The following is a 27,943-nucleotide window of genomic DNA, read 5'->3' on the forward strand; positions in this document are numbered from 1 at the left end:
TGCCAAATTTCAAAGTAGTATGGTGTGCAGCCGTGAGGCAGCATCTTACAGAACTCTTCACACCTCCGGCAGGACTTTCAAAGTTGCTGTCAGCTTTTGATGTGTTGCTATGAAAGCAGAATTACAAAACAATCACGTGACGCTCGACTGAACCAATCGGACCGTACTTCCTGATGGCTTTGCCTGTACTGACAACATCCTAAAAGTACCAAATGTTCAAATCGTTTAATAGGTTGGATATCTCCCTCTGTGTTGCATCAACCTCTCTTGGGAGCAATAAATTGCGAAACGTTTACTGGGGTGAGACACTCAACATGAATAATGAGCACGGGACTTTGTTTTATCTGCCGCACAATGGGTAGAAAATAAATAGAGAGGGCCTGATTTACACGTCATGGTCTTCTGGCTCCGACTCTTGCCTGTTGGGAAACATCAGATGCCTTGGTGATAGCGAGAGTGGTTTTATGAGTTAAACAGTCGGTGGTAAAAGCACGCATTGATTTGGGAGATTAAAAATACTGCTCAGGGGAAGAAAAATAGCTTACAAGTCAGGAGACAGGAAGGCAGTGATTGGTGTTCTCAATATTATTATTTCAGACAAAAAAAAAGAGCAGTCAGCATCTCATAATTGTATTGCCCTGTGTAGATTTAAGTATTTACTGTTGATAGTCAATACATGTATACAAAGAAGAAATATCTAAGCCATAATAAATAACAGTTTGTGAGGGTTCATTATATAAAGTTAGTACCTTTTTCCCCTCATTTTGCAGCACATTAGGTGTGTAGCTGGTACCAATACCTGCAAATGAACGCTGCCTCACACTTGTCTATTAATATCATCATCTGGCAAGACCAGCAGTGCTCCGGGTTTAATTTTAGCACTGTCATCTCTCGGCTCTGTGCCTGATCCTATTCTTTAATCTATACGTAGGAGGGATGTGTTAAAAGGCAGTGGGTCACTTGTCATTTTCTCTGAAGGTTTATACAGGCTACAGGTGACGCTGGCGCCCTGCAGTAAACATGTCCATCAGTAAATTCAGGCTGCCTCTCTCCTCCACAAATACTTTTTTATTGCGTCTACTTCTGGACCTCCAGTAGAGCCAGAGTGAAATTGCTCTGTTTTTAAACACAATGCCATGACAGAACAAAAGTGAAATTTCTCTGAGAGACACGCGGATAAAAGGAGACGGGACACGTCTGTTTGTGTGACTTTGGAGTGAGAGCGTCTCCCCGAAAGAATAACAAAATACTGAGGTCACATGTCCCTGTCTGTGAAACTGGGTCACTTGTTCGACTGGTCAGCATCAAGAGATTTGGCAGAAATTACAAGTGCGTAGGGCATACTTCTCACAGTGAAAAGAAAAGATGGCTTCTACCCCTTTAAATTCATTCGATGGTTAATGACTTCTGTATTATTTTCTTAAAAAAGCGGAAACGCATGTGGGGATGTTCTGCAGTGAGATCAACCGGCACTCATTATGCGATTAGCTTGTGCTTCTTCCCATGACCTTTACCTGTTTGTTTCAAAACTACCATAATGACATTCCCCCAGGAGTCAAATTTCTATTCAGTACACATAATTAAAGTTCTAAAGATCCCCTCCCCTCTCCTTCTCTTTCCGTCTTTCTCTTCCCCGTGTCGATGCCCGTGGTTTAGCAACTTACGAGGCCTGCTGCTGATTCACTGCGCTGACCGAACAAATACACTTGGCAGGGTGGAGTCTGCTCCTCCTGTGTGCCCCACATTCAGCTGGGAAGCTTTGGGAGGTGATGAAGTCTCGTCCCTGCTGTCTCTTTGGCAGGTACACCAGCAGGAGGCACCACACCTTCCCTCACAGGGTTATTAGGAAGGGGCAAAAGGCCAGCAGCCATGCCGGTGACAGCAACAGTGTCATCACATCCAGTGTGTCAGCCTCCTTTTGTGTTCTGTCAGGGGTGCATTACAGGCTCTTGAAAAGGATGACAAATCTGTTAAACGGTTTGCCCGTCTAAAGTAAAAAGACGAGCACAGCACCACGGCTCCATGCTCTGTGTAATTTGATGCTGTATAATAACTCTATCTCCAGTATAAAAGGTGAGACAGGGCCCAGAGCGAAAAGGTAAAAACTGTGAACAGTGACAGGCTGGATGTCTGTGTGTCAACATCCTTTTCCAGCAGATGATGTAGCCCATCATTGTTACTCAACAGCACCCCCTGTGATTGGGAAATACAGCTTGTTTTCATCATACCAAGTGCGCACTATAAAGCCAGATTACTATTAAAGGCCTCCGGGATCGACGTGACGCAGCAAATGTTGTTTTGGCACCTCAAACAAAAAAAGCAAGCTGCGTCACAAATGTCTTGCTCACTTCCAACTCAAGTTTCTCTTTTCCCTGGAATCACACTCACAAGCCATCGTGCGTCAATTTCCCCACCGCGTCAGTAAAGTGCACTCATCGTGGTTTTATTGTTCGAAGCTTATCCGGTAATTCTACTAACACTGAGTTAAAAAAAAGGACCACGGGGCCACGAAGTGCTAAATGATCGCGCCTTTATGAACTGCGTAACATCGTCCTCTCCCACAACAGGATTACGCACTATCCATCTCTTGCGCAGCATCCTATTCCGAGGCTCTTCCTTGACACGCCATCCCTGCCCGTTCCACGCTTTGTTTACGTTCTCGTTTTTTTTTTTTTTTTTTTTTTTTTTACAATAAAATCGGGCACAAGTCAAGTTTGGGCTCGAGTCCCACCACGGTGCCGTGCCGCCACAAACATATTCCCCCATCGCAGCGGAAATTCCCACTGGATTTCATGTGGCTTGTCGGACTTCGCGCTGACGCAGTTTCATTTACCTGTTGTCACATCGATTGTGAAACATCACAATTTAGAGAAAAGTGCCGACAACCCGGCTCACCAACACGATCCCGAACCCCCCGTGGCGGTCAACGCAGGACTTTAATTTTCTGTCATTATTCAGAGCACTTTGACGACACAGCGCCTCTGGGCTTTTTATTCTTACCTTTCCATCCAGCACTCCAGTGGTTATGAATTACCTAGTGGTATTCTCGACGCAGCATACGCAGCTTTATGTCGCCCGGGCCCGGTCAGAGCATAAATAACTTACGTGTTTATCTTAAGCCTGTTTTCCTTCCGTGCCGAGGGAGGGTCATCCATTTCCCGGCCGGCTCGGTTCAGGCCCGGTCCTCGCTGCACCGTCAGTCCAATAGATTCATGTTCCAGCCTCTAATGTCTCTATTACCAATCTCAGAGCGCACGTTTGTCCCAGTGTATTCCCTCTAACGATTTTCCATAGCGCAACACCGGGACCCCGCCTCTGACACTCCCCCGGCCGCTGATTGGTCCCCCGGTCGGAGAGTCTTTCCTCATCGCCACAATCACATGTGGCTGACGCATGTTTACAAACATCGCTGAAATCACATGGTAATGGCGGCGTTTTACCGTAAACCGCTTGCTTTTGACGCGGCTTCCAGATGTCGCGCTCGCATGCGAGTCATGCTTTATTTTATTGATTCCGTTCATTATTAAATGAGAGCGTTACAAAATGAAGGGGAAAAAAAGCGAACAAACATGTATTGGATGGGTCATATTATGAACATAGAAAGCGTGTATTTACTCCTGTATTTATCTATCGAAACATAGAACATACAGAGTGTCAAAACTTCTAGTCATTTTTCTTTATTTATTGCAAAATTTCTCCTCGGGGTATCATAGATGAATACTTTAAATGGGCAACAAGCCCAAAGGTTGATATGCTTTTTAGTTAAACGTTTGTGGACAACTGAAAAACTCAAGTCGCCTTAGAAGTCGTGATGTACACATTGAAATAATAATAAAGATAATAATAATAATTAATTACCTCTTGTGCAACTTCTGAAATCCAAGGTGTTGGCAGGCAGTGGTCGCTCTCAAAATGGTCTGATAACCTATCAATTTGTATGGTGACAAGACAAAAAAATTTTTTTCAATCAGTTCCATATTTTCTTCAATAGATGGCAGCATAACACTCTGAGTGTTGGCTGGGGCGTCTTGGGCTTTATATGCTTTTTTTTTTCTTTCAATAAATTGTAAAATCCAAATAATGTTTCACAGATTCTCCAGAACTGTAAGTTTCTCGTGCAATGTTTTCCTCTCACTGTCCACAGTTAGTGATTAAAACTTCAGTTGCTTTAGGGTGAAAAATTGACTATGAATCAGAGGCATTGCAGGAAGTGATGTTATAATCAATGACTTTTATTTCTGGACAAGACCATGACACGCACTGGTTTCTCCTGTATTGCTCATTCATGTATTTTCCGGTCAGGCTCGTGACTCATCGCTCCACTGCGGTGGTCTCCGGTAATCGACACTTGACGTCACTCCAGTCGGCTCGTGGCGGGCTCGCCTCACCTGTCTGCAATTAACGAAATGAGAAACTCCTCGCGCCTCTTCTTTGACCGAGACCCTCAGCGTTCCAGGTAGGGAGTGTGTGCATGCTATTAAATAATAATAATAATAATAATAATAAGTGGTTTGGTTGATATATTTTAAGGTACTCACTAAAAGTGTGTTTACTTTGGGACAAAACGCCGTTTTAATTCAAAAGATGCCTGAGTAGGGCATTATATTTATTTATTTAGAAAATACACGGTGTATATATGAGTTTAATTGGCTCAGGTTGAAGTCATTGTAATGTATTCTGCTTTTTTCAGACCCCCCGACATGTTTTGATGAAAAGTGATAATGTTAAATGTTGTAACGTAACTTAAAGGCACACCAACAATAAAATGAAACTACTAGTAGAAACAACGAAGGATCCCCAGTAGATGGAGACACAGGACTGATTGTGCTTTACAGGAAACACAACAACTGCGACGTTCATATCGGTCTCCTACGCAGGTAAACTGTTGTTTGAGATAAAATGCTGTTCGGTGCGGTTTGATTACACTGTGATGGGTTAAGAACAGCAATAGATAATATTGAAAACCATTAAGCAGCACTCAGCCTGTCAGTGTCTGTTTTCCTTCATCTGGGGACAAGGAGTCCACTGGGAAGGAAAGCACTGTGATGCAGGTGGAAATCTTCCCTAAACAACAGCAAAAAAGAGGTTGGAGTTGGTTGTTACTTTGCCACAGATCACTTTTCTCAACTTAAATTTTACCCTTTGATGACAGAGGAATCTGCTGATAGCTTCGTCTTCTTTCTCTGGAAAAATTCAGAGTCATTCAGGTCATCATTTATCCAGTTTGGCCTAGATCCTGAACTCCTTGACTGAAAAAATGCAGTGAAGCTTTGAGATAATACCAAACCAATGCAAAAATTCCGCTTGTTGAGTGTGCCTTGAAATCATTTGAGGTCAATGTTCAAGATATAAAAGCTGAATTTGGTAAAGAAGCTGTGGGACATCAGAAATGATTCTTAGAACCACATGACAGATTCAATGATTTAGCACAAATAGCAAGAGAAGAGTCATGGGGTCAGGATGCAAACTGCATAAGTTGTCCTTTTTGGGTGTGATTGTTGGCTTTTACAATGGTGTCAGAATATTGATATTGATGTTATAGTAACAAGATGTTGAACAACATAATTGTCTGAAAGAACCTCTTGGCTTGACCTATTGCTTTTCCTTTGATTTATACATTATGACAGTTAGGATGAGTGATACATTATTTTATCGTGCCAAAACTGAATTGATTCCTAAATGAGTAAAAATGGCTGCCCAGGAGAAGTAAGGTATATATTTGTAAGCCAAGCTCTATAAATGACTTTAGTGCCGAAGCACTGACATATTTTTCCCGTTTGGATGTTTGCAGTAATGGACTAATGTGGCCGTGTTTGGAGTCATCAGTCATCTGCCACCATCAAACACCACGCTGACCTTTGTTCCCACTCAGCTTTCCAGCGGCTGTCCAGACAGTGGTCGCGTCTAGCTCAGCAGGATCGGTAAGTGAACCATTACAGCCAGTACATGCTGTATAGACTGTCAGAGCGTAACAACAAGTACTGATAAAGGTCACGTCAGACAAAATGACAGCAGTGGTTAATTTACTTGAGGTGCACTCAAAGCACACAAATCCCAAAATCAGACTTTTTCCACACATGAATGCAGTCTCTCCAGAGCGTTTTATTGCAGAATAACATAAGACGTCATAACCATTTGTTGTGTGGCTGAATTTTTACAGATGTCTGGGAGCAGTAATAATACTGCTTGTTTTCTTAATTTTCAGCATATTACTTGTCATTAAAAAATACAGCGACTACTTCATATTTGTCAGATAAAATATTTGTGATCTGCTTCCAAATGTTTTGGGAGACATATCAGACTTAATTGTTGATATATCAATCATGAAAATCACATAACAGCAAAAGGATTAAACATTTATTGTAACCTGTCCAAAACTGTATGTATTACAGTGAAAACAAAAATAGCTTTAAATTAATATTTGTCATCTTCTTGCACACAGAATAAGTGAAGAAACCCAGTGGAATATATTTGAAAATACCCATGCATAGCTACAATAAAGATCACACGACAAGAGTGATTAGGGTTATTAACATAAAAAAATTACACTCACGTCCGTGCACACAGTGTTGCTTTAAAAATTACTTCATGATTTTAGCTCTTTATGTGTAATTAAAGACATGGCTGGATGTTTTGGTGACACACATACAGATTAGCACACAACATTATTGTACTTTTGAGAAGGTGATACTTTTCAGTATCGCACATACCTTTAAAAACAATTAACAGTCATTACAGTATTCGCTGGGACATGTGTGTGTTTTTGAATAGCAGAAAAAGTTGAGCGTGTCTGCACAGTCCCAACTGTCCAGACTCTGCCCCTCAATAGAGAGCGCCCCACAGTGGTGGCTCCAGGCAGGACACTGCAGCATCTCCCCCGGGCTCCCGGCCTGGTAGCTGGTACACGATGCCTTGATGGACTGGTCCACCCACAGCCAGCGATTTCCTAAGTAGCGTAGGCTGGTCCACACATGGCGCGTCTGTGCCGCCGCGCTGCTCTGCAGAGTCTGAACCAGTGCAGACTGAGAGAGTAGACTCATCAGTTCCATGTTCAAGTGACGGCAGTGCGCCATTGCCTCCTCCCAAGTCTTATTTTCTTTTACCAAAACCAAGTTACTCTGAAAACAAAAGAAGTGTCTTTCTGTGTCGCAGTCCTTTGTACGCCAGCCTTTTGCAGTTTTTACCACACAGTTTCCGTCTTCTGTGTTGTTTTGGTCCACCCTGTTGAAGTATGATGCATTCGTTCCTCCAGACCACTTCCAAGTGTCATTGGCATCTTTGTAGAGACCGATCCAGATTTGAGGCAAAGAATATTCATTTGAGAATATTGTAAATGCCTTGTTTTCTTCCTCACTGTCGATTGAAGACAAATCGGTGTAAAGCTTTCTGCAGTATTCCCTGGCCTCTGGCCAAGTCTTTTTCTCGTCAATGTAAATATGCTTCCCAAAGAAGATGCACTGAGCCACCCTAAGGTAGCCCAAGACAATGAGGAATCGGCGAGCAACTTTCTTCATGTTGAACTGATGTCGAAGTTCCCCTTTTCTGTAATTATCTCATGTGTTCAAGGACCTTATAAGCTCTTCAAGTAGCAGCAAGTGTCCAATCATACGGCTTCCTTTTCTGTTATGAAAATAAAGAGGAAGGTATGTGATTAATACAAATGGTAAGATTCAAATGTTCACGAATGAAGTGAAATGGAAAGTAGTGATTGGACATTGTCTGGATTGCATTGGCAAATATTTCCATTTGCCTGTCAAAGTCATTTAGAACAGGTAATGGGGAAACACCTCTCCTTTATGTATTTGTGTGTTTTGTGCCAGTCTGCTCAGGAAATAGTGGCATCATTTACTTTCAAGAAATAGTCATTTGACTTTGCTAAATTTACTATAAAGATGCAAAACACATTTCAGTGACCTCAGAAAATGACTCCAGATGCAGTCAGACCCAAAGCACCTAAGCCTGTACCACTGCTTCGTGAGCCTTTCAAAGGATATAGTTTTTAAAAAAAGTTTTACAACATAAACATTGAGTTGTTGAACTAGATATGTGAAGAGGTATGCTTTAATAGTAATTTTCTTTTTTTATAACTGGATGTTCTCGGGATGTACAATTCCTTCTCTGATGTCGCTCACACACTTGACTGGTTACATTTTTGAAGAGATTTCTTTCTTTTTTTTTTTTTTTACAATGAATACTCAAACGGTAATATTTAACTGCTCAAGCTATTTTCTGCCCTACCTCTGTCAAAATATTGATTTGCATTTCAATGGATGAAATGACTGACAACCTTGCATAATGCACCCGTGTAATCATAGAAGAAAGTGTTTCCTTGCAGCGCCGCTAAATTCCATCATTCTTTCAAACGTTCCAAAAGGCTTTGACATTTGCTTCCCGTAGTCTTAACAGTTGAGTTCAGTTCTGTAGTAAAACAATTTAATTTGATTTTCCCCTTTTAATCAAGAAAGATTTGCTTTCAGTAAATCACATTTAGTTAAATTCGATTCAAATTTTAAAAATCCTCTCAGGTATTTTGTTCAGAATAATGTGTTTATTATATTTTAAAGCTTCAGTAATTTTCTATGTGGATAAAAAATGTAATTTTTGTGTTTTTCGTGAATGCACAGAAGGCGGAGGGCGACTTACACTCAGATTTTGATGCAGATGGAAGCATTTGTAGAAAGAGGCTGTAACACCTGGCTCAGCTGCATGCCATTTTTGTACAAACCGCTGTTTTAAGCTATTGCTAAGTACTTTGGTTGGCTGTGGGGGACCAGAGGTCTTGGATATACATGTTTACAATCCCACCCTTTGCGGCACCATCCAGAGTTACCGTCCTTATGTTAATCCACCTAAAGCTTGTTTATTCTACTCGTGGTTGCATTTGTATGCAAGTCTTTAAGCTGCAAGTCAATTTATCATTTCCTGCAGAGAATCAGGTTTGTGCTGGATTTTTATGCTGCAGAGGCATAAATCAGTTTACACAGTCATATTGTGAAGACACCTTTTTAGAGGGAAAAGCAAGTCTTTGTAAAGCACTGTATATAATTTCACAATAAATACATGATGTAGGGTTAGGATTACGCAATACTGGGTGGTCAAAATCATAACTCTGAGTGTAATGGCATCTTTTTAAGCTGTTTTCTGAAACAAGCAATGCATCTTGTAATATGGAAAAAAAATCGTTTACTGGAAATGTTGGGAATTTCTGATGCATGAATCCTTCAATTTCAAAATCAAGAAAGAACAACACAAATACATCGAAGACGGCCAGCAAAGATACTGTTGAAAAAAACACTTCGGCACAGGCAGGCTAATAGATAAAGCAAGCATATTTACACATGCGGGATTATGAATGTAGCCAGTTGTTTAAAAGAGAGGCAAAAAAGTATACCATTGATGTAAACAAATCTTTTATATCAACAAGGAGATTAAAGGCAGTCTCAGGAATGCTGAATCTGCTATGTACCATCTGCTGCCTAATAATTCAATGGCAGTGACTTTCTAACTAAAAATCCAGTCTGTCTTCCTCCATTGAATTTAAAGTTGTTGCTGTGTTTTGTCATTACCTAAAATACAGACAGTGGTAACAGTACAAAAATTGGCATTTTGTAAAAAAACAAACTGTACAGTAATGAAGAAACATACAACCATAGAAGTAGAAATGTACTTTGTATCCTCAACCAGTTGAACTTTGATCATAGGTCAATTACAGTTTTAGTTCTCGTAAAGGCCAAAGTACAAAGCATCACGAGTATCTTATGAGCCAATCCCAATTCCATCTTGAGAACCTTTGTTAATGCTATGTCAGGTGTAACTTTGGCTTCTTTGAGGAACACCGACAAGCACCCATTTTAAAATTACAGTTTCACAATTACTTTTCAGAAATGTTTTAGTAAATTAAAACTCCATCCATTTTAAGCTTTGAGGCAAATATGAGATATCAAGAAGATCCTTAAAACAGTGAGCCTCAGCCCTTTTTACATCAATACTCAAACTGGTCTGTGGTATGTGGATGGAAATATTACAGCATTTTTCATTTAATTGTCAGGGACCAACAATACAAATTTGGCATCAAGGGTGACTCTACAAAGAGTGTTACAGCTGAACTGCGAGAAGTCAGTCAGCGGCTGTAGGCTCCTCTTCACCCCAGCAAAAGTATATGTTCCCCAACTTTCACATTACAGGCACTATCTTCATCACCATTGTCATCATGTCGTCAGAAAGACCTTCATCGTTGTTGTTGGCGTCATTGTCCAGAGAGATGCAGGTGGAGGAGGGGAATTGTGAGGTGTGGCGGGGATTGAAACATGTTGAATTTGCCTCAGTGTTTGCACACCGAGGTGGCGGGGGGGGGGGGGGGGGGGGGGGGGGGGGGGGGGGGGGGGGGATTTGTTAAAAGGGAGGCAGAGGGTGTCACGATTCACATCTCCGTATCGGCCACCGGACTCTGGGCAGCTGAGTGTCCATTAGTGGTGGGGGTGGGGTTGGTGCCATTCTCAGGTGGAGATTCTCCGTTGACAGTAGGCTTGTCAAGCGGCTCTTGAGGCAGGGGGGCCACGGACACCAGGGTGTTTGCCTGGTTTTCCTCATCCACTTGGAAGGACTCAGCCTAAAGGCAGCCCAGATCAAAAACATATGGTTAGGGTTTGTGTGGGATGAGTAGACTTTTTAAACATTCATACATAAGTTTTAAATCTTATGACATGCAAAGCATCAGGAATGTGAGTAATTAAAACTGGGTTTGTTTTTCTGAGGGTGCTGCTTCAAAGTAAACACATGCATTCTTTGCTAATGAGCTTTATGGTCTTCAGCTGTGCACGCTCTCAGTAGGGTGTTGGTAATTGTTTTACAATTGGGACTTTAACTCTGCAAGAGCATGTTTTGTTTAGTTTTTTTTTTAAACCACGCTACGAGGTGAATATACTGTGCGACTCCTTTACAGGGAGGTTGATGTGGTGCTTGGTTAGTACAGAATTTCAAGGTAATAATTGACTTGTTTGATAAATCAGCCCTAATTCAACACACTGTTATTGTAAACCATCACAAGGGTGTGCCACCATGTGTAAATGTTTTAAACAATGATGTCATGAGCTTGAGTGAGAAAAAAACCCAGAACCATCTGTAGCCCCCTGGAAATGGGAAAAGAGAAGGGGGAGCAGAAGTAAGAACTGAAAGAGCTGCTTTGAGTTATTGGACATATGAGTCAAGCATGTCTTCCTTTGCTTTAGGAATCGGCTGGAGGATCGCCATCATGACCTCAAACCCATATGTAGTTTTTGTTTAAATAAACAGTCACGACGTACAATTTCCTCAGTGAACCCGATCTTGAGGGGCCACATTATCTAAGGTTTCTATAGGGGGAAAAAAAGCTTTCGTCTGTTCTCTTCTAAATCTGTTCAGACGGGTGTTTTTTTTTTTTTTTTTTTTTTTTTTTTTGTCTATATCAACTAATCTAATACGAAAAGAAGAGAACTGCGTTTTTGGCTGTGATGTGATGTGCAGTTGCATATTTGAAACGCTGCCAGTCCCTCCCCACCCAGAAACTTTCAGAAAACAGAGCAGGTAAATGTGTTTTTATCACGCTACAACCTTTATCTTCCTTGAAAATGATAACATGACTGCCGTGAAAGTGATGTTGTTGGGTGCAAACAAGATGTGCAGGAGAGAGGGGGCTGAGAAGACAATGACTTTTGAAATAAATATCCTTGAAATGGATGAGTTTTGGTTGGATTCAAAATCATTATACCTCCACATTGTTTATATTGTCACAATCAAAACTGGTGCACAGGACCTATGTATAATTTTGTTTCTTGCACTTACAGGAAAAGAAAATAGACAGTCATTGTGTTTATTTGGTGTTTTTAACCCTGGATAGGTTTTAGACTGTTTAACCACTTCGGCGGCAGGATGATTTCACACTGTCTGTTCTTCGTCATGCTGTTTGATGAAAATAGACAGTGATAGTTGTGATTACTCTCTCAGGGTAATGAATGGATGGTGGATTTGCATTAAAGGAGCATTCTACAGATGCTCGAATCAGCGCCAAGTAAGCAAGTCATTCCCGAACTGGAAATGTCAGCAGTGACTTGCCGTTTACACCTTGTATACACTCACCAGTCGAACCCCTTTGGAGTTTTTGCGGTGTGTTTTGAGGTAGTAGCCAGCTACCAGCAGCGCAGCCAGCAACAGTCCAGCCAGCAGCAGAGAAACCAGCACCAGCTTCGAGTTCTTTCCCCAGCGAGGAGCAGCTTCCTTCACATTGGTCTGAGCGCAACAAAATCAGAACAAAATAACATCATTCAGCGTTTGCCATGTGAGTCAAACCAAAGTCAAGTAAATCCAGTAAATGATTAAACACACAGTAGAAAACCTGAATACTCCCATGAAGAATGAGGGTTGGTTACAGTGTTTCAAATGTGTACGTTAACCTGAAACATTATCCAGTTTTTGTGGCCTGTTGTATTGGAAAGTTTAAAAGAAAAGAGTGGGAAAGACCCAAAACAACCACACCCAAAGCTGTTGTTGATGGAAATGTAGAGTATCGGCGATATCAAGGGCAAATGTAATCAAAAACACTCTGTGCGAATCGAGTGGCTGTCTGAGAACCGTTGGCTTGCTAACAAGGTCATTCAGTGTGTGTGTGGTACACCACAGAGGGGAGTGTAGAGTATGTTGAATACAGAGAGATGAGTGTGACAGGCACACCCGTAACCCAATATTGTTCCCCAGGTATTAGAAAATGTGTTTTCCAGCTGACAAGTGGATTGTTTGTGGGCTTTTTGTTTGTCACATCAACTGTCAGCCTGGCAGCTTCACGCTTTTGAAATATTCTACAAACTCGGGGAGTGTTTTTCTCCTCCCTGGTGTATTTTCTCTCTAAAGTTTGATTATGAGTCAACCAGAAAATTCAGCTGGCTGAGTCAGTCTCGGTTATCGCTATAGGACATTTATTTTACAAGCCCTTTGTGATTCATGGTGGGATTCACTATGTTTATTAGACATGTGAAAGCCTCAGTCATGGTCTTAAAATGGCACTTGGAGAATTAGTGTCATTGACCTTAACGTGACCCCACGGTGCCCAGCTGAACCGATCATGTTCTCTGACATACCATCACAAGGAAATGTGTGTTGCATATTTGCATCACAAATTAACCGGTACTTTACCTTATCTTTTATGTTGTCGTTGTTGAACTTGTTCGCCATTCCCGCAACGTCAGCTGTAAATAGAAATATTTGGGTTTATCCTCCATTTATATTATTACTGTTGCAAGTATTACTACTAGCGCATATTTTTCTTCTCAAATCATACAGCCTCAATAGAATTACAGCAAAAATCATGAAACTTGCAAAACTGTGTCTTTTAAAGTTTAGTGGAATAGAATTTATATTACAGGTTTAAGAAGAAAAAAAGGTCAGTTTAAGAGAAATAGACTACCCATACACGCTGCTATTTACAGATTGTCTTTACATGTAAAGGCTTCATATTTGTAGCAGATAGACTCTTTGTTTAAAAAAAGAAGAAAAAAGTATGATAAAAATATTACTGACCTTCAACGTACTTCCCAGACACAATGATTTCATCTGAATTGTCTTCCTGGTAAATCTCGAGTTTGCAATCCTCTCCACAAAGCTCCCGTAGAACACTTTGAATTTTTTTTCTTGTGTTTTCCTGCAAGATCAAAACAAGCTTTAGTTAGTATAGTAATAGTTTGATTTGCATTTCTGGAGCTCAGTTGCTGAATTCAACAAAATAGAAATTGCACTTTATGAAAATAATTACTGAATCTGAATCATTAGCTCCTCACCATTCACCACACCTTCAGTGTTACCTTTAAATCTCATGTCCTCAATATCTTCATCTTTCTTTGTCATTAATTCATTCAAGGCTATTGCAATCCTGAATGCCAGCTTTTTATTGTAATCTGTGTAACGTAACCCGATCCAAACCTCAGTACCGGGCTCAGTTTATCAGCTTTCATTACAGTTCAGAAGAACACAGAAGGATTTTTTTTTTTTTTTTTAACAACACACCACATTAATAGGCAGGGCACTTCAGCCAGAAGTACAGTATTTGACTCAGGATCCATATCCAGTGCCTTGATTTGAAAAATCCCTTTTTTCTTGCCAACAATACTCAGTGATCCGGAGTTGCAGATGCAAAAGTGTTTATCATCATGCAGTACATCAGTGAGGTGTCCGATTGGCCAAATGTTTTCTGCAACAGAGGACAGTGACCTCGAACATACCGTATGCCAGTACAGCACTATCTATAGATTTAAGAACAAGATCCCCAGGAAATCAGTCGTTTATCTTCCACTTTACACAGAAAGGTCCGTAGGAGTTCTTCCTGCTCTCTGCTGAGTTCCTACTTGATTTCAAAAACCAAAACAAAAATAAACCCAAAACTATTAAAATTTAAATTTTTGTAGTTCTCTTTCACACCTGAGTAACACAAGTAATGTGGGTGGATGTGAGACTTCCTCACTGTGCTTGAATTCACATGACATTGCTGAAACAATCCACTTTTTAAAAAGCACAAGGGCACACACCCACGAGCGCTGCTCCTGGCTTCAGACCTCTCCCTGGAGCGATATTGATTGAATGATTTGAGGCAGGATTTGTCTTAGATCTCATTGATCTTCCCTCCAAACCTGTGGTGTCATGCATTGCATTTTCCAGCTTTGATATATTTCCCACTTTCAGAATTGCAGTTGTTACATTTACTTCATGCATATTTGATGGAGCAAAATTGTTCTTGAGAAAGAAAAAGAGCAATGGATTGTCTTTAGTTGATGTTTTTGTCTACACACGAACTCCTGAGTTGCTTTGCTGGTTTACAGCAATTTATGCATTGTTTAAATGTTAAATAATGCATTTTCTGTTCTGGCTACATGAAAGCTGCAGCTAGCTGAAAACACATCTCGTCGGTTTGGACCACCACATGAAAGCTGTGATTTCTCGAGACCTCAAAGCTGTTATCCCCAGACTCTTAAGAATGTATGCTTCTAAACACAAACACACCCACACAGACACCAACACTACTGCTTCAGGCCTCTATACATTATACATTCTACAGAAGCAGGGAGCCCACCCATTGTGCTGCCTCCCATCTGCTCCAAAGCACAGTCTGTGCCCTCGGTTACATGCAACAAGAATCCCCTGGACTTCTATTTTCTAGCTGACAACTGGGCATTGATTAGCATTTATTTTCTGCTAATATTATTCTGTGGTGTAACAGTAACTGTATCCTAAATGAGGAAGGTTTTACTTACTGAGCTCATGTTGAGAAATTTGATTGGCAAATCAGAATGACGACCAAACCAAGCCAATATTTTCAGTTCCTGAAGGTTCATATGATCCTTTGAAGCTCCTTTGCTTTTTTTTTCTTTTTCTTGCTGCATACCACCTGCAGTTTCATGTCTGAGCAGTTTTCTATCGCTTCCCCCGCTCCAACATTTTTACTGTGCACGCAAACTGATAAGTGAGAGACAGACAGACAGGAAGCGTTTTCAAGGCTTACGCAAGTGGAGGGTTCCTTGAGATTCAGATTGACAGCGTTTTTGTCCTGGACGGCCTCTTTGCTCACACAGGTGACGTCTTCCTGTGACACAACCTAGAGAGTGAAAACAGAGTGCTTTAATTCACGCATGACGCCATTTTTAATATCGGTCTCATAACTACTGCATGGCACCAGATACATTGAACAGAATATTAGATTTGTGGCCAGAAAAATATTTTATTATTTTTTGGGGCTTGTTTTTACGAACTATTCCTTTTCCTTTTTTTGTTTTCCTCCAAGATGAGCATCTTTACATTGTATTTCATTTTCAGCATGAAAGAGAACACGGACCCCCACACACATCTGGTTTAAAATTAAACATTAAATAGAGCTAAAATGAAACCAAACAAAAGTCCTGGCATGTAACAAATCTCATGTTTTCCTGATGTTTGTTCACAATATGTGAAGCATCAAACCTGAACGCTTCCTCTCATTCCTCTCAGTACGCCTGGAGATTTTAAGCAAAATTGTCCAAGTCTGAGATGAGTGTATAGTTCATGAAACGGCAGCCTGACTTAAAAGCCTTTTGATTCTTTGTGCTTTTTGAACTCGTGGTGAAAACTCAAAGCCTCTGGACGCTGCTGTAAAGGTCTTCTAACTGGATCGATTTCCCATTTTTGGTTTGGAGTCCGTTATTATATTAAGACGAATGTCTGCTTATATTTTTGTTTTTGCTTTCTTAGTAACTTAAGTGAAGTACAGATGCAATTATGGTGCAGCTTAAATGCTTTTAAGTTGACACATCAGGCACCTGAATAATCAAAGATGTTAAGAAACCCAAGACAAATACCCCTGGGGTGTCTCATATTTTTATGCAACGTACAGTCATTAATCGGTGACAATTCAAACCATTTCAGCGCTGCACTCATGTTTCGCCCATGTCGCTATTCAGCTTATCAACACATTGAAAACCATCATCCCAAATTGGAAATGATTCATCTGTCTGTATTTAAGTTGGTACATGTAGTCTGGATGCATCAGGGTTAAAATAAACTAAAGTGAAAACATCTAAGAATTTTTTTAAGAGCAAAATGAAGCTAAATCTTTGTAGGAAAAGCAAAAGAAAACACCTGCGATTGATTTTTCCGTTATTTAATAATTTCTTCAAGACAAAATGAAAAAAATGTGCTCTTTCAGCATAAAAACAATTTGGTTTACTTGTTTGACAGTTCTGGGAAACAAAACCCAGACTTCCACTGGCTTTGTGATCAGGATAAATTATTTATGCAATACACATTTGTTTCCCAGTTTTGGCTCCAAGCAGAGCATTTGTAAACAAATGCAAGGCAAATGTTGCCCTGTAGATGCACAGTCCTCCTCGGTATGAAAATGATTTCAGGATGATTCGAGACACAGTAAGTTCAAGCAGATCGAGGGTCATTATATAATTCTTTATGCCTTGGTAGTGATATCAGTAATGCAGTCCTTTGAAGGAAAATAATTGCTGTGAAAGTAAAAGCTGCTGTATTGTATGTGTGACCACGATGGATCTTTCCATGTAACCCTGCAGATCTGCCAAACTAGGAGCATTGTTCTGAAGTAAGGTGGTTGTTTCACAGTTAGCGCTTGTTTTGTTTTTTTTTTTACCTGTGGCTTGTGAGGGCCATCGCCTCTGGGAGGAGCTGGAGCAGGAGTCTCAAAAATGGGTATGATCGTGTGCACCTCGAATGTGAATTTAGTCGTCTTGTCAGCTGCCGGGTCGCTGTCTTCACTGTGTCCTGCCTCTTCTGTAGCCGGAGCAGCTGTTGTCAGATCGCTGGACTCTAGAGATTCCATAGTAGGAAAAACCAAGATTTGAACTTGTGGATCTTCTGTATCTGAAAAGAGCAGTTCAACTTTGATGGTTATTTAAAATATTTACAGAAAGAACAGTTCAGATATGTTCTTCACTGCTGGTGCATGTATTTTACTCGTTTCAGAAATAACTCTCACAAAAAAAAAAATGTTTGCTGAAGTTGTGATCAAAGTCCATTCTATGTGTGCTGACTATGCAGTACTGTTGCTAACTGTTGGGTTTTCTCTGTAAAAGTGCTTAGAAATTAGTGTTTTGTATTTGGCGCTGTATAAAGAAAACTGAATTGAATTGCTAACAAAATCCACTCCAGTGCTTTCACTCCTCAATGTTATGAGAAGAATTTCTTTCTTATATTGCTGTTTTCTTTTTATGGTAGATGTTAATACTTGATGTTGTTGCTCCACCTTATATTTGGTGGCCGAAGTAGTTATGGTGGCTCTAGGCTGGCGTTTTCAGAAATAATTACGAATTGTATATTTTTAACTTGCTCAGTGAAGTTAATTCATTGCAATCAGATAATGGCAGGTAATTTTTATTGTGGTTTTTTTTTTCTGAATCGTGAGCCCATTACTCATACTGTTAAATCAATTTGTTGAGTAAAATTTGAAAGCATTTATCATTTTCAGTGTTTCTCACCAGGAGTTTCGCTCGTCTTTGGGATCATGTCTCCTCGCACGAATGAATCTGCAGGCGGCACCGTGCCTGTGGCAACCTCGTCTTCCTGCGCCATGACTCCTGCTGCAAAATCAGAAACAACATAAACCATTTTATTTGGAAAACAGACTCGGTATAAAACATTTATATCAATGCCTGCCATATAATTTAATCTGTGAGAATCCGCCAGCACAAAATGTCAAAATGTGGTTTCTGTCAAGGAGCACAAACACAAAATCTAACCAAATTATCACAGTCGTCGTGTTTTCTGTTTGGAAAGCTCAGCTGCTGTTTCAAAGGAGAGTCTGTAAATTTCGTATTTTGCTTTTAATGTTGAAGAATCAAATTTTAAATTCAACACTGTAATTTAAAGCTATGTTAATCAAAGACACTTTCTGCCAGCAGCATATGTTTGTGGGAATCCAATTTGTTATTTGATGTTATTATAATGCTTTGTTTGACCAAGAGCATCCTTTTAAGTGGTGTCCTAAGTCCAGGTATATAAGGGAAACATGAAGTTCTGTTGAAAATGAGTTCGATTTACTTCCAAAGCAGTGCTAATAAAGCTGATGAAAGTTAAAACCATGACCTAAGTGATGTGAGGTTAAAGCAAATTGCTCCGATTGCCTGCAATGTTCAAGTGCGCTATCTTAATGTGTTTTTAAAGTAAGACCTCTGGCAGGAGAGCTCTTCAGCATGCTCACACTATGACTTCTTTGTGTCCCTGGAGCCGCTGCAGTGATGGAAGATTAGGTAATAGATCTCATTGCAGCGGATAACCGAAGCTCTGAGATCAATGGCTCATATCATGGAGTAAATTACTTTGAAATGCAATCTTTCTCACTGCAAGGTTTTACAAAAGGTACTCTGGTTACACTGAGTCACTTCTAGGTTCGTCTCAAATGGAATATCCAAAATGTGTTTCAGAAACATATTATTGCGAGTGGAAGGATTTTCCACCGACCTTGTTAAACCGTTACCCTGATTAACTGTACCGCTGAAAGGTGCCAGCTAATGATGCCATTGAACTCATAACTTTTTCCACATTTTAGTTATGCAATGGGACATCGTATTATTGTTCATTTTCATGCAGACCTCGGACTGTAGGGAAAGAGTCTTTGATAAATTGCTGCACTGAATTAAAAACTTTGCATCAGACTCCCGTGAGGTTTCTTCGAGCGGTGAGTTAGCTGAGCAGTAAAACAAAGACGTTTTATCACTGTTAGGATCCCCTTTGATTTTCTGTGCTGATTTATAAGAAGTGGTAACACACCCTGCCGTCACCAAGTTTATGAGCCGAAGATCTTTATTGCTGTGAGTTGTCCAGGTCAAATTGCTAGGATAGAGTCCAGAAGTCCAGAAGTCGTAGCAGAGTATGGAGTGTTGGTTTCCTTCACCGAGATCCGTCTTTCTCCCCATCTAACAACAACAGCATTACCTCACTCTCAAAACATTCCCATGATGCCTTGCCACTGCAGATCTCATTACGCCTGCTCTCTTATTCTGTTATTCCTCACTGGATGCCAGATTGAAACATGTGATCACTTTCAGATTTATAATCACTGGCCGCCATCTTGAAAAGGTGCTTTGCCTGACTCTGTTCACAATATCAGTTCATTTTAATCACTTGTTTCCAGTTGTAAGCATCTGCTTTACTTGTATACGTGCACACAGTCAAACAAATATTTTACAACAAAACAATGCTGCGTATTTGATGGAATGCACAACCATCTAGTGATTATTCTAGCTTATTTGAAGCTTAACTATCAGAAATGTCCATATTTATCCAACTCCTAAATTATTTGTGGTTGTTTTCGTGTACAGCTAACCAGCTTTGAACAGCAGGTCTGGATCGGGTTGTCTGCTCCAGGCACAGCATGCGAGCAGAAACACAATGAAGCTGGTGTCAAATTACAAACACTCATTACTGAGAATTGGCAGACTTTATGGCTGTTTAAAGGCCCCTCAGGGGAAGATGGGTCTCTGAGGAACATCAGGTTTAAATCATCAAATGGCTAGTTGCAGGTCCAGAGAAGCTGTCTGTATCACATTAAATTGTTGAAAATATCTGAATAAAAGAAACAAAATATAAAATTAGAAGAAATAATTGTTTATAAGCAGAAAATAATGTTCAGGCCAAGAGTGTGGGAAAAAAGTTTGACTAAATTCATCCTGAATCCTTTGTCATTTCTCTCTGTATTTTGTTATTTACATAAGTGAAATATAACTCCTCTCCCAAATATTGCATAATTAGTGCTACATTGCTGAATGTATTTCATAGTACTGTGAAATAATTAAAGTGCCCATAAAAAGCAGCTCAATAAAATGCCATGCTGTTTCAGGCCGCAACGTGTTTCTAAAGGTCCTCTGGGAAAATTGTTTAAACCTTGCTGCGAAAATGTGATCCAAGAAAGATTTATTTATTTTTGCTTCAGTTAAAGCTTTGAAAACAATCTCCCTTGACAGTGGGAGTTCTTTTTTTTCTTCCTCTGTTGCACTCTTTTGTTCCATCATGGCATCATCTCTCTATCAGTTGTCTTTTTCAGGTGTTTGCACATGTTGGGCACATTCATTCATTCACACAGGGATGGCACTGTGACACACGTCTGCCGACCTCCTTCATTAAATCACTGTGACAGACAGGTGCCGCTAGCAAAGAGTAAATACCGTGTGTTGTGCAAGCAGGAGGAGCGGTAATCTCCAAGGAGGTCTTTGAGCATGTTTAGTGTTAGCAACTGTCCACTGCAGCTGTCTGTTATGCAGTTAGTCATCGTTTTAGTTAGAGAAAAACTCATCATAGGCATTGTGTGTGGACTTTCTGTAACCATTAGAAAATCAAAATATGAAACTTTCTGTAAAATGTGGCTAAGTATCACTCCGTACATGTGACTATTCAAACCATGGTAGACTACCACTCGTGGCTCAGTTTTCCCAGCCTGTAGGCTACAGCTGCCATCCCTCATGTGTTTCCGGGTGGTCTGTCTGTTTATTTTACCAGAAAGGATGAGGTTTAAAATGGGTGAGATGGCCGAGCATAAATTAGGCTTTCTCATACAAATGTGACATACAGGAGTGCAGCAGTGCTGAGAGTGAGGCGTGTTATTTCAGCCCTGTGATTACCTTCTTGTCATCGGGTGAAGATTAGTGGAGTGGAAGGTAAACCCCAATGGTGATTGTAAAATCAAAAGGCTCAAGATTTGCATCTTTGCTTATAAGTGTGATTCGAGGTTTGGTTGTTCTCCAGTGAGGTTTTTGGATGTATTCTAGTGAATGAGTGGAAGCGAATTTGCACCTCTTTACAATCACATTTAACACTATGCTTGAGTTTCCTAAATCACTGAGGATTTCAAACCCATACTTTAGAAAAATTGCAAGTGTTTCCTTGCTAGTCTTGTGGTAATCATGTCATAAAACCTCAAGTACACTTGTAAAGCTTGGCTTCTATAGTTTCATAAACTAAGACGAAGAAAAAAAATAGCCCCTCGGTTTTGCTTCAGGCACAACACAAAGTTTTCTGCAACACTGCCAACAAAGTCGGTAAACTCTGTCTAGCTCTGTGACCAGCCATCACTCATTACACACAAACACACATCCCAGAGAGACCAGATGGAATGAACCCTCTGTGTATAATTACATCTAAAGAGCAACATTTACAGGACCAGGAAGATTTGAGTGACTGCCTTTTATTACATTGTTTTGACTCTGAAAATGAAAACTTTAGCAATCCCTTCATTTATTTAAGCTTATTGCAGAGCCGTTACAGAACACATTAGTCGTTTTGCTAATGTTGATACATCAAAAAAGAACTTACAAGTAGTTGTTTGTTATACTGAGGTTGTAGCGTTGACCTTTATGCTGTAATTGATACCCTGATGTTTCCGCTGTTTTCTGCCACTGTGCTTCCTATGTGAGGTCTGTAGACAATTCTGAGAACACGACCTCTGAACCCGTCACCATCACACGTCTCTCGGTTGTGTGCTCACAGACTCAACAAGGGCAACAGCTGAAGGTCATCCTTCACTGCGTTCATTGTGGCGCTGATAGACTCATACACACGATACATCTGCTGTGTTGACGTCCCCTTAGCCTTGTTATCACCAGTATTACGCACACAGTTTCTCATTCCTGGGTTTTCTAAAAAAAAGCTGCCAAGATTGTGTATTGGAAAAATATGGGAAACCAAATTGTCCCTATCAGAGCCGATTCCATGTGTTATTCAGCGTGGACTCTGACTTCATGCTCCCTTGAAGAGTTTCCCACCAGTTTGCTCTGAATGACGGCTGCGGTCTGGATATGCTCCACCCCACACCCCCTGTCTCTTGGGACTCTGGACGGAGGAATGTGGCCGGCTTTGGAAGAGGACGAGCCCTCAGCTCCACGCCCTTCCCTCCTCCAACCCTCCATCTCTCCTCATTCTGTCCCAGTCACGCACGGCTAATCCCAGGCATCTATCGAGGTGAGATTTAGGTTTGAGCTCTCACACCTCCGAGACCACATACAGTATATACCAACATGCCAGGCGTTCTTTTCTTAACAGCTTTCATTTCTCAGGAAAGCTGCGTCTGTCTTCAGTCTTTTAAGGCTCCTTTATTTTTGGTGTGACTCAACGTGTAAGTTTCTCGTGAAAAAGCATTTTTCTCTACAGTATACACATTTTGTTTCTCACAGTAGCTTCAAACACCGAAATCACATCAGTAGAGTGTTTCACTGACCAGATTACATTGAGAATTTCTGAGGAACATGTGGAGTTTTCATGTATGTGAGTAGAAAGCCCTCATTCATCTGCAGCTACAGTGGATGTTTCACTGTGTGCCCTCTGAGTATGTGAAATATGCGCCAGCTGTTGGATGTTTCCAGTTGGTCGACCCTCATGTGGCGTTGGCCCTTAGTTCCAGCCTGACTCCACAAAGTCCATTGCTAGAGTCCTGGAGGAACAATTATTAAAAATATGGCATCTTGTCCCCAAGGGCCCGTGGCTTCTCCCTGCCTCCATCGAGGAAAGCCCGGTGATTTGTAATGGGGCACGGAGAGGTGATAACGGTCGATCGGTGGACCACCACGAGAAAGCCCCAGTGATGGAGGTTCCACACTCGACATGCCACATGTATTTTGTGATAGTTACCACATGGCATGAAGTTTTCTCACGGAACCAAGACTTTGATTTGTATTAGTTCCACAAAGTGAGTTAGCAGATTTCCTTCACAGGAGAAGCAATGCAGCACCGGTTTCTAAAAACGGGAGTTTGTCCAGCCGATACAGCTTGTCCCTTCTCTCAAAGGGTTTTAATGTGTTTTCGTGGAAGACTCTCGTATGTCACTGCAAATTATAAATGTCTTTCATCGTGTCAGCTGAGTATAGGTTTCAGAATAAGGGCAGCGGGTATATTTCAGCTTGAATTAACACCCACATGCTGCATGCTGTCACCAGCCACTATAAACCTGTTACGAATCCATAATCTCTTCAGACCTTTAGTATTCTTTAATTCAACACCTATTTTTACTCTGTCATGCAACACATTATACATTTCACTATTTGCACACAATGATTCTAAATATACTTGAATTACTTTCATTATTTGGAATTATGGTACCTCCACTACCTTTAGACATGCTCAGAATTAGCATAGAGTCTCTGCAACATCATTCTGTAGTCAGATGAATACATGTTAACTTCCTGGGGAGACCTTTTCCATCTAAGACCTTTACTCACTCATCCCAACACACATTTTTGGTTGAACTTTGAGGTAATTCTTTCTGAATATCTGAAGTTAAAATTTCAAAATCATTATAATTTTCAAAATTATCAACTTAAACAATATAAGTAAGACATTTGTATTGTGGTGCATTAATGTATTCCCAAGAAGAATCCTACAATAATGCCTGTTGACTTAAATTGTCATTTAGTTAATAAGCAATGTTTTCATGATTTAGTATCCTACTGCACTTCAAGAGTGTATTTAAAAGCATGCTGAGGAATGTGACTTTGGAGCATGGTCCCATAGGATTACGCATGCTCTGCAATTCTACCCTCTTTGAAACAACAGACTGCTGACCCCACTATCTTGACCCTCTCACTGAGCCCTCCCTGCACCCCCCTCCCATGTCAATTCTGTCACAGCGATTAATGGCAGTCCAGACCATCCTTCTCGTGGTGGAAAACCAACTGGATCTTATGGTTTCAATCAGACCGGTGAAGCAGAATTTACTTCAGTCAGTTCTGCCCGGCTGCGGCAGTCACCCAGCCCGACCCTGAGGCCACTGCAGCCCCTTATCAACCGCACAATGCCTGTTTCTGGGGACCACAATCAGGAAACATGACATCTGCTTTCAATTGTGAGCATTATATCACTCCTACACACCTCCCCCAACACACACACACACACACACACACACACACACACACACACACACACACACACACACACACACACACACTTGCCTGCTAAAGTTTCACTGCCTTGTGCATTACCTAGAATGAGCCTGTCTGGTTTGAGTGGATGCAGGTAGACTGCTGGAGGATCCTGTTGCAGAATGAGGCATTTTGGGGTATCGATAGCTCAAAGGCTTAACATTGATTTTTATCTTCCAAAAATCTAGACAAAGTATATCTGTGAAAAAAAAATCTACCAGTGTAATTATTTGCACACATCCCTGGGTTGAATTTTGAGAAATGGCGAAAATATCCCATTTAGACACTGAATTTAGAGAGCAGTTAGATGGTGTTAAATGATTTGGTCTGTGCTTCTTAAAACATTGATTACTTGCTTTCAGGGTGTTTTCTTTATTACATTTCTATAGCTGTAATCCGATACTCTGCCACACAGTCCTTTTTGCCTTCTCTTTATCCAATGTGACGATCAGGAAAGCTATTCTTCACAATAAATGTTTTGTATTTACCATGTGCTCACTCATTGTATGCAAATACATGCAGCATAAATAGAAAATACACAGGGTGGAAAAAGTTCAAAGACTAAGCCCCAGAGAGTTGAGCCGAGTCTTCCCTTATTATGAAAGAAGAAAAGACATTATTCCAAGTGAATGAGGATTTTGTGTGTGTATGTGGGTGTGTGCACCCAGAAGTCTGCTTGCTTGCCACCAATAGCTCAGTTGACTCCAAGATTTAACTTGGCAGCGGTTCTAGACTACTAGCTTCATAAGAGGGATGAACACTCTGTTGTTGACATTGTTTCTATGATTCTTTGGTGCATCTGTTACTTCAGTGGGTACTACACAAACAATGATTTACATAATTACATGCTCTGGACTTGGCAGTGAGGTTGGGCCGGGTTCATTGCTTAACTAGAGAGCCCGCTCAAACCACTTCACAGCGCCGACAGAGCTTACCTCCTTAAAACTGCAGTTACCGGAAACAAGTCATTCTAGTCTGACAGATTCTAATCGTATCACAAATAACTGTCTTTTCACCGTGCACGGTGTTTCATTTTGCCTCTCATACTGTATCACTTTATCAAAGAAATATGCCGAACGGTCTCTGCAAGAGGTTTCCCTGTTTGTGTGTAGCCTCTTTCGCTATGACACACGTGGTATTCTGGGTAATAAGTACCCTCAATAACATCTGCTCTGGCTCCATCATAGTGAAGCTGCACACTTTCTTCTACTTACATAACTCTGCCCTGCTCACATCTTCCATGTTGGCAAGACAAGTCAGAAACAAACCCGGGAGAGAGACGCTATACCCTGCAGTTGAAATAAAGCTTGTATAAGAGTTCTTCTTTTTCTTTGCTTTGTTTTCATCTGGATGATATTTGTATCTGCTTCATTGCTATTCATCTTTTTTGACACATATATTTGGCCCAGATGGAGTGTGCCACATGTTTCGAGTTGCTCTGAGTTTACCCTGCACATCATGAGTTGGTTTTCTCACAGATTTTTTTTTTTTCCTGTCTGTTTCAGAATCCATAGGTAGAACTGATATCAGTGTTAGTTGTAGTTTCCACAGCAGATGCAGCTGGCTGCCCGACTTCTGATGATCTCATTCCTATAGGCTCCATCTCATGAACATGACAAGATGTCTGAATTAAATAAGTCCATGTGTGATTCTGTGTGGGCCACAATAGAGAGCACCGGTTATGATGTGTGTAAGTGGTGGTGTGGTCCAAGTGTAATTCATATGTGCCTGCATGTTTTTCCAACATGTACAGTGTCTTTTACGTTTATGTACAGTCAGGTGTTGATTAGTAGATATAGTGATGGTTCTTCCTATTGATTAATGCATTTCATAGGACATGAATGCAGTGTAATAACACATCCAAAGTGATTTATCATGACCCAATATGAAATAGCTGGAACACATTCTCTATATAGTTCAAAAAAGTTCCTAACACAGGTTAACTCTTGACGTTTTTCACATTTAGGAGTAGTCTTCAAAATCATGAAGGATGTTCTTCATGTGTGCTCGTTGAATATCAGTGGTTTTCCTTATTTGAGGAACCGGTGCAGGTTTTACACTTTGAGCTTTATTACGCAATCTCCATCTGGATTTTGTACCTCTCAGATTTAAAGTTTTGTTTCAACAACATCATCACCGGTGATAAAACATTTTACTAATGAAAATATTTTGTATGATTTATGGCTGCACTATTACACACAAAATGCTAATATATATATTTATTTCCCTATCACTTGAGATGAACTTAAACCAAATGTGGGATTCCATGTTCATATTGAAATGATGAATAAATTTGCTAAACGCCAGATAAACTGTTGTTTTGAGCATATTCTAAACTGTAATACGTGTAGTCTTACTCATGAAGCAGTGTTTAACCTCCTCGGATATCCACAAAACCCCCCAAAAGCCTCATTAAATCTCCCACGCCATCAGCTCAGCCACATTTGAAATGCACATTAAAGTCCACACCCTTCTTTCACGCACGCTTCAGCTGGCCTCACATTACAGGCAGCTAAATATATATACACACACACATTTCTCAAAGTCCTTGAAGATCACGGGAAGCAGGTCAGAAAAATAGCAAACATAACTCCAGGTGAAACTTCAGACACAGTCTGAACTGGGAAACAAAAAGCAGGATGGTGATTAAGATAGTCCAAAGGCTGGTATTTTCACTCTATAACAGCAGTTCGCAGGCCTGGAATACAGACAATGGTTTATGGCTCCACAGTGGCACCAATACAATATAAAAAAAAAACCTCCTCTCTTTAAAATGACTCCTTTGTTCGCTAAAGTATAATCAAAACTCACGTTTTCTCTCTGCATCTTGGAGAGAAAAACATCATTATCTCTTTCCCAAAATATGCTAAATATGCTTCCTGGACAGAATATGGTAACTTTCCAGAGAGTGAATGGGTTGTAGGGTTAAAACCTGTATTCAACTCAGAGGCCATTCAAATACTACTCCACCCCAAAGCGCAACCCCACCCCTCCTGGCCCTGCCTTTACCACTAGATGGTCATACGATGTTCGAAAATTTGCAAGTATTTTACTTACCATTAAGGACTAAGGCGATGAGGAGCAAAGCAAAAGTGAACATTTTGCTGAACCCGTCTTCTCTCTGTGCAGATGATGCTGCCATTCTCGTCCCGAGTGTGAACACGTCCCGCGGGCGTGAGTGAAAGGAAAAGAAAGAAAAGGGCTAAGCTGGTTGAGCCAGAGCAGTTTAGGGTTTCCTCTTACCCAGAGCGGGACAAGGGTGGATAAAGCACTACTTGTGTTCTGTCAGTTTTTATATAGCCACCCCCCTTTTCCTTCCCGACTAAGGCCCAGCCCTACACCCCGTCTTCCACTGGTTACTTTAACCCTTCCTATGTGCCCCCACCCCTCCAAAAGAAGAGGCAAGACAGACGGAGGGAAGGAGGATAATGGGGTCTTGTTGGGATGTTGACTATTTTAAAGAAATGCTATGCATTCTTGAAATACCTGCTAATTTTAGATTTATTTCACACATACATGAATTGGAC

The 27,943-nt window shown here is 40.7% G+C and overlaps 1 protein-coding gene across 2 annotated transcripts; it reads right to left on the bottom strand.

The window, feature by feature from the left end:
- Positions 1 to 9,391: 9,391 nt before the first annotated feature.
- On the bottom strand, positions 9,392 to 27,660 carry si:ch211-286o17.1 (hematopoietic progenitor cell antigen CD34). Of its 2 annotated transcripts, none has more exons than XM_030092636.1 (8): positions 27,474 to 27,660; positions 17,991 to 18,092; positions 17,147 to 17,322; positions 15,521 to 15,613; positions 13,549 to 13,669; positions 13,165 to 13,217; positions 12,115 to 12,264; positions 9,392 to 10,609 (listed from the first exon to the last, which is right to left on the bottom strand). In XM_030092636.1, exons 1-8 carry the CDS (start codon positions 27,556 to 27,558, stop codon positions 10,421 to 10,423), a joined length of 969 nt encoding a protein of 322 aa, XP_029948496.1. In that variant the 5' UTR covers positions 27,559 to 27,660; the 3' UTR covers positions 9,392 to 10,420. The 2 variants fall into 2 exon arrangements, with proteins under 2 accessions (XP_029948496.1, XP_029948495.1); XM_030092635.1 differs by having other exon boundaries at positions 17,147 to 17,376.
- Positions 27,661 to 27,943: the final 283 nt, after the last annotated feature.

This window comes from Salarias fasciatus, chromosome 5 (assembly GCF_902148845.1).
Source record: "Salarias fasciatus chromosome 5, fSalaFa1.1, whole genome shotgun sequence".
Taxonomy (NCBI): domain Eukaryota; kingdom Metazoa; phylum Chordata; class Actinopteri; order Blenniiformes; family Blenniidae; genus Salarias; species Salarias fasciatus.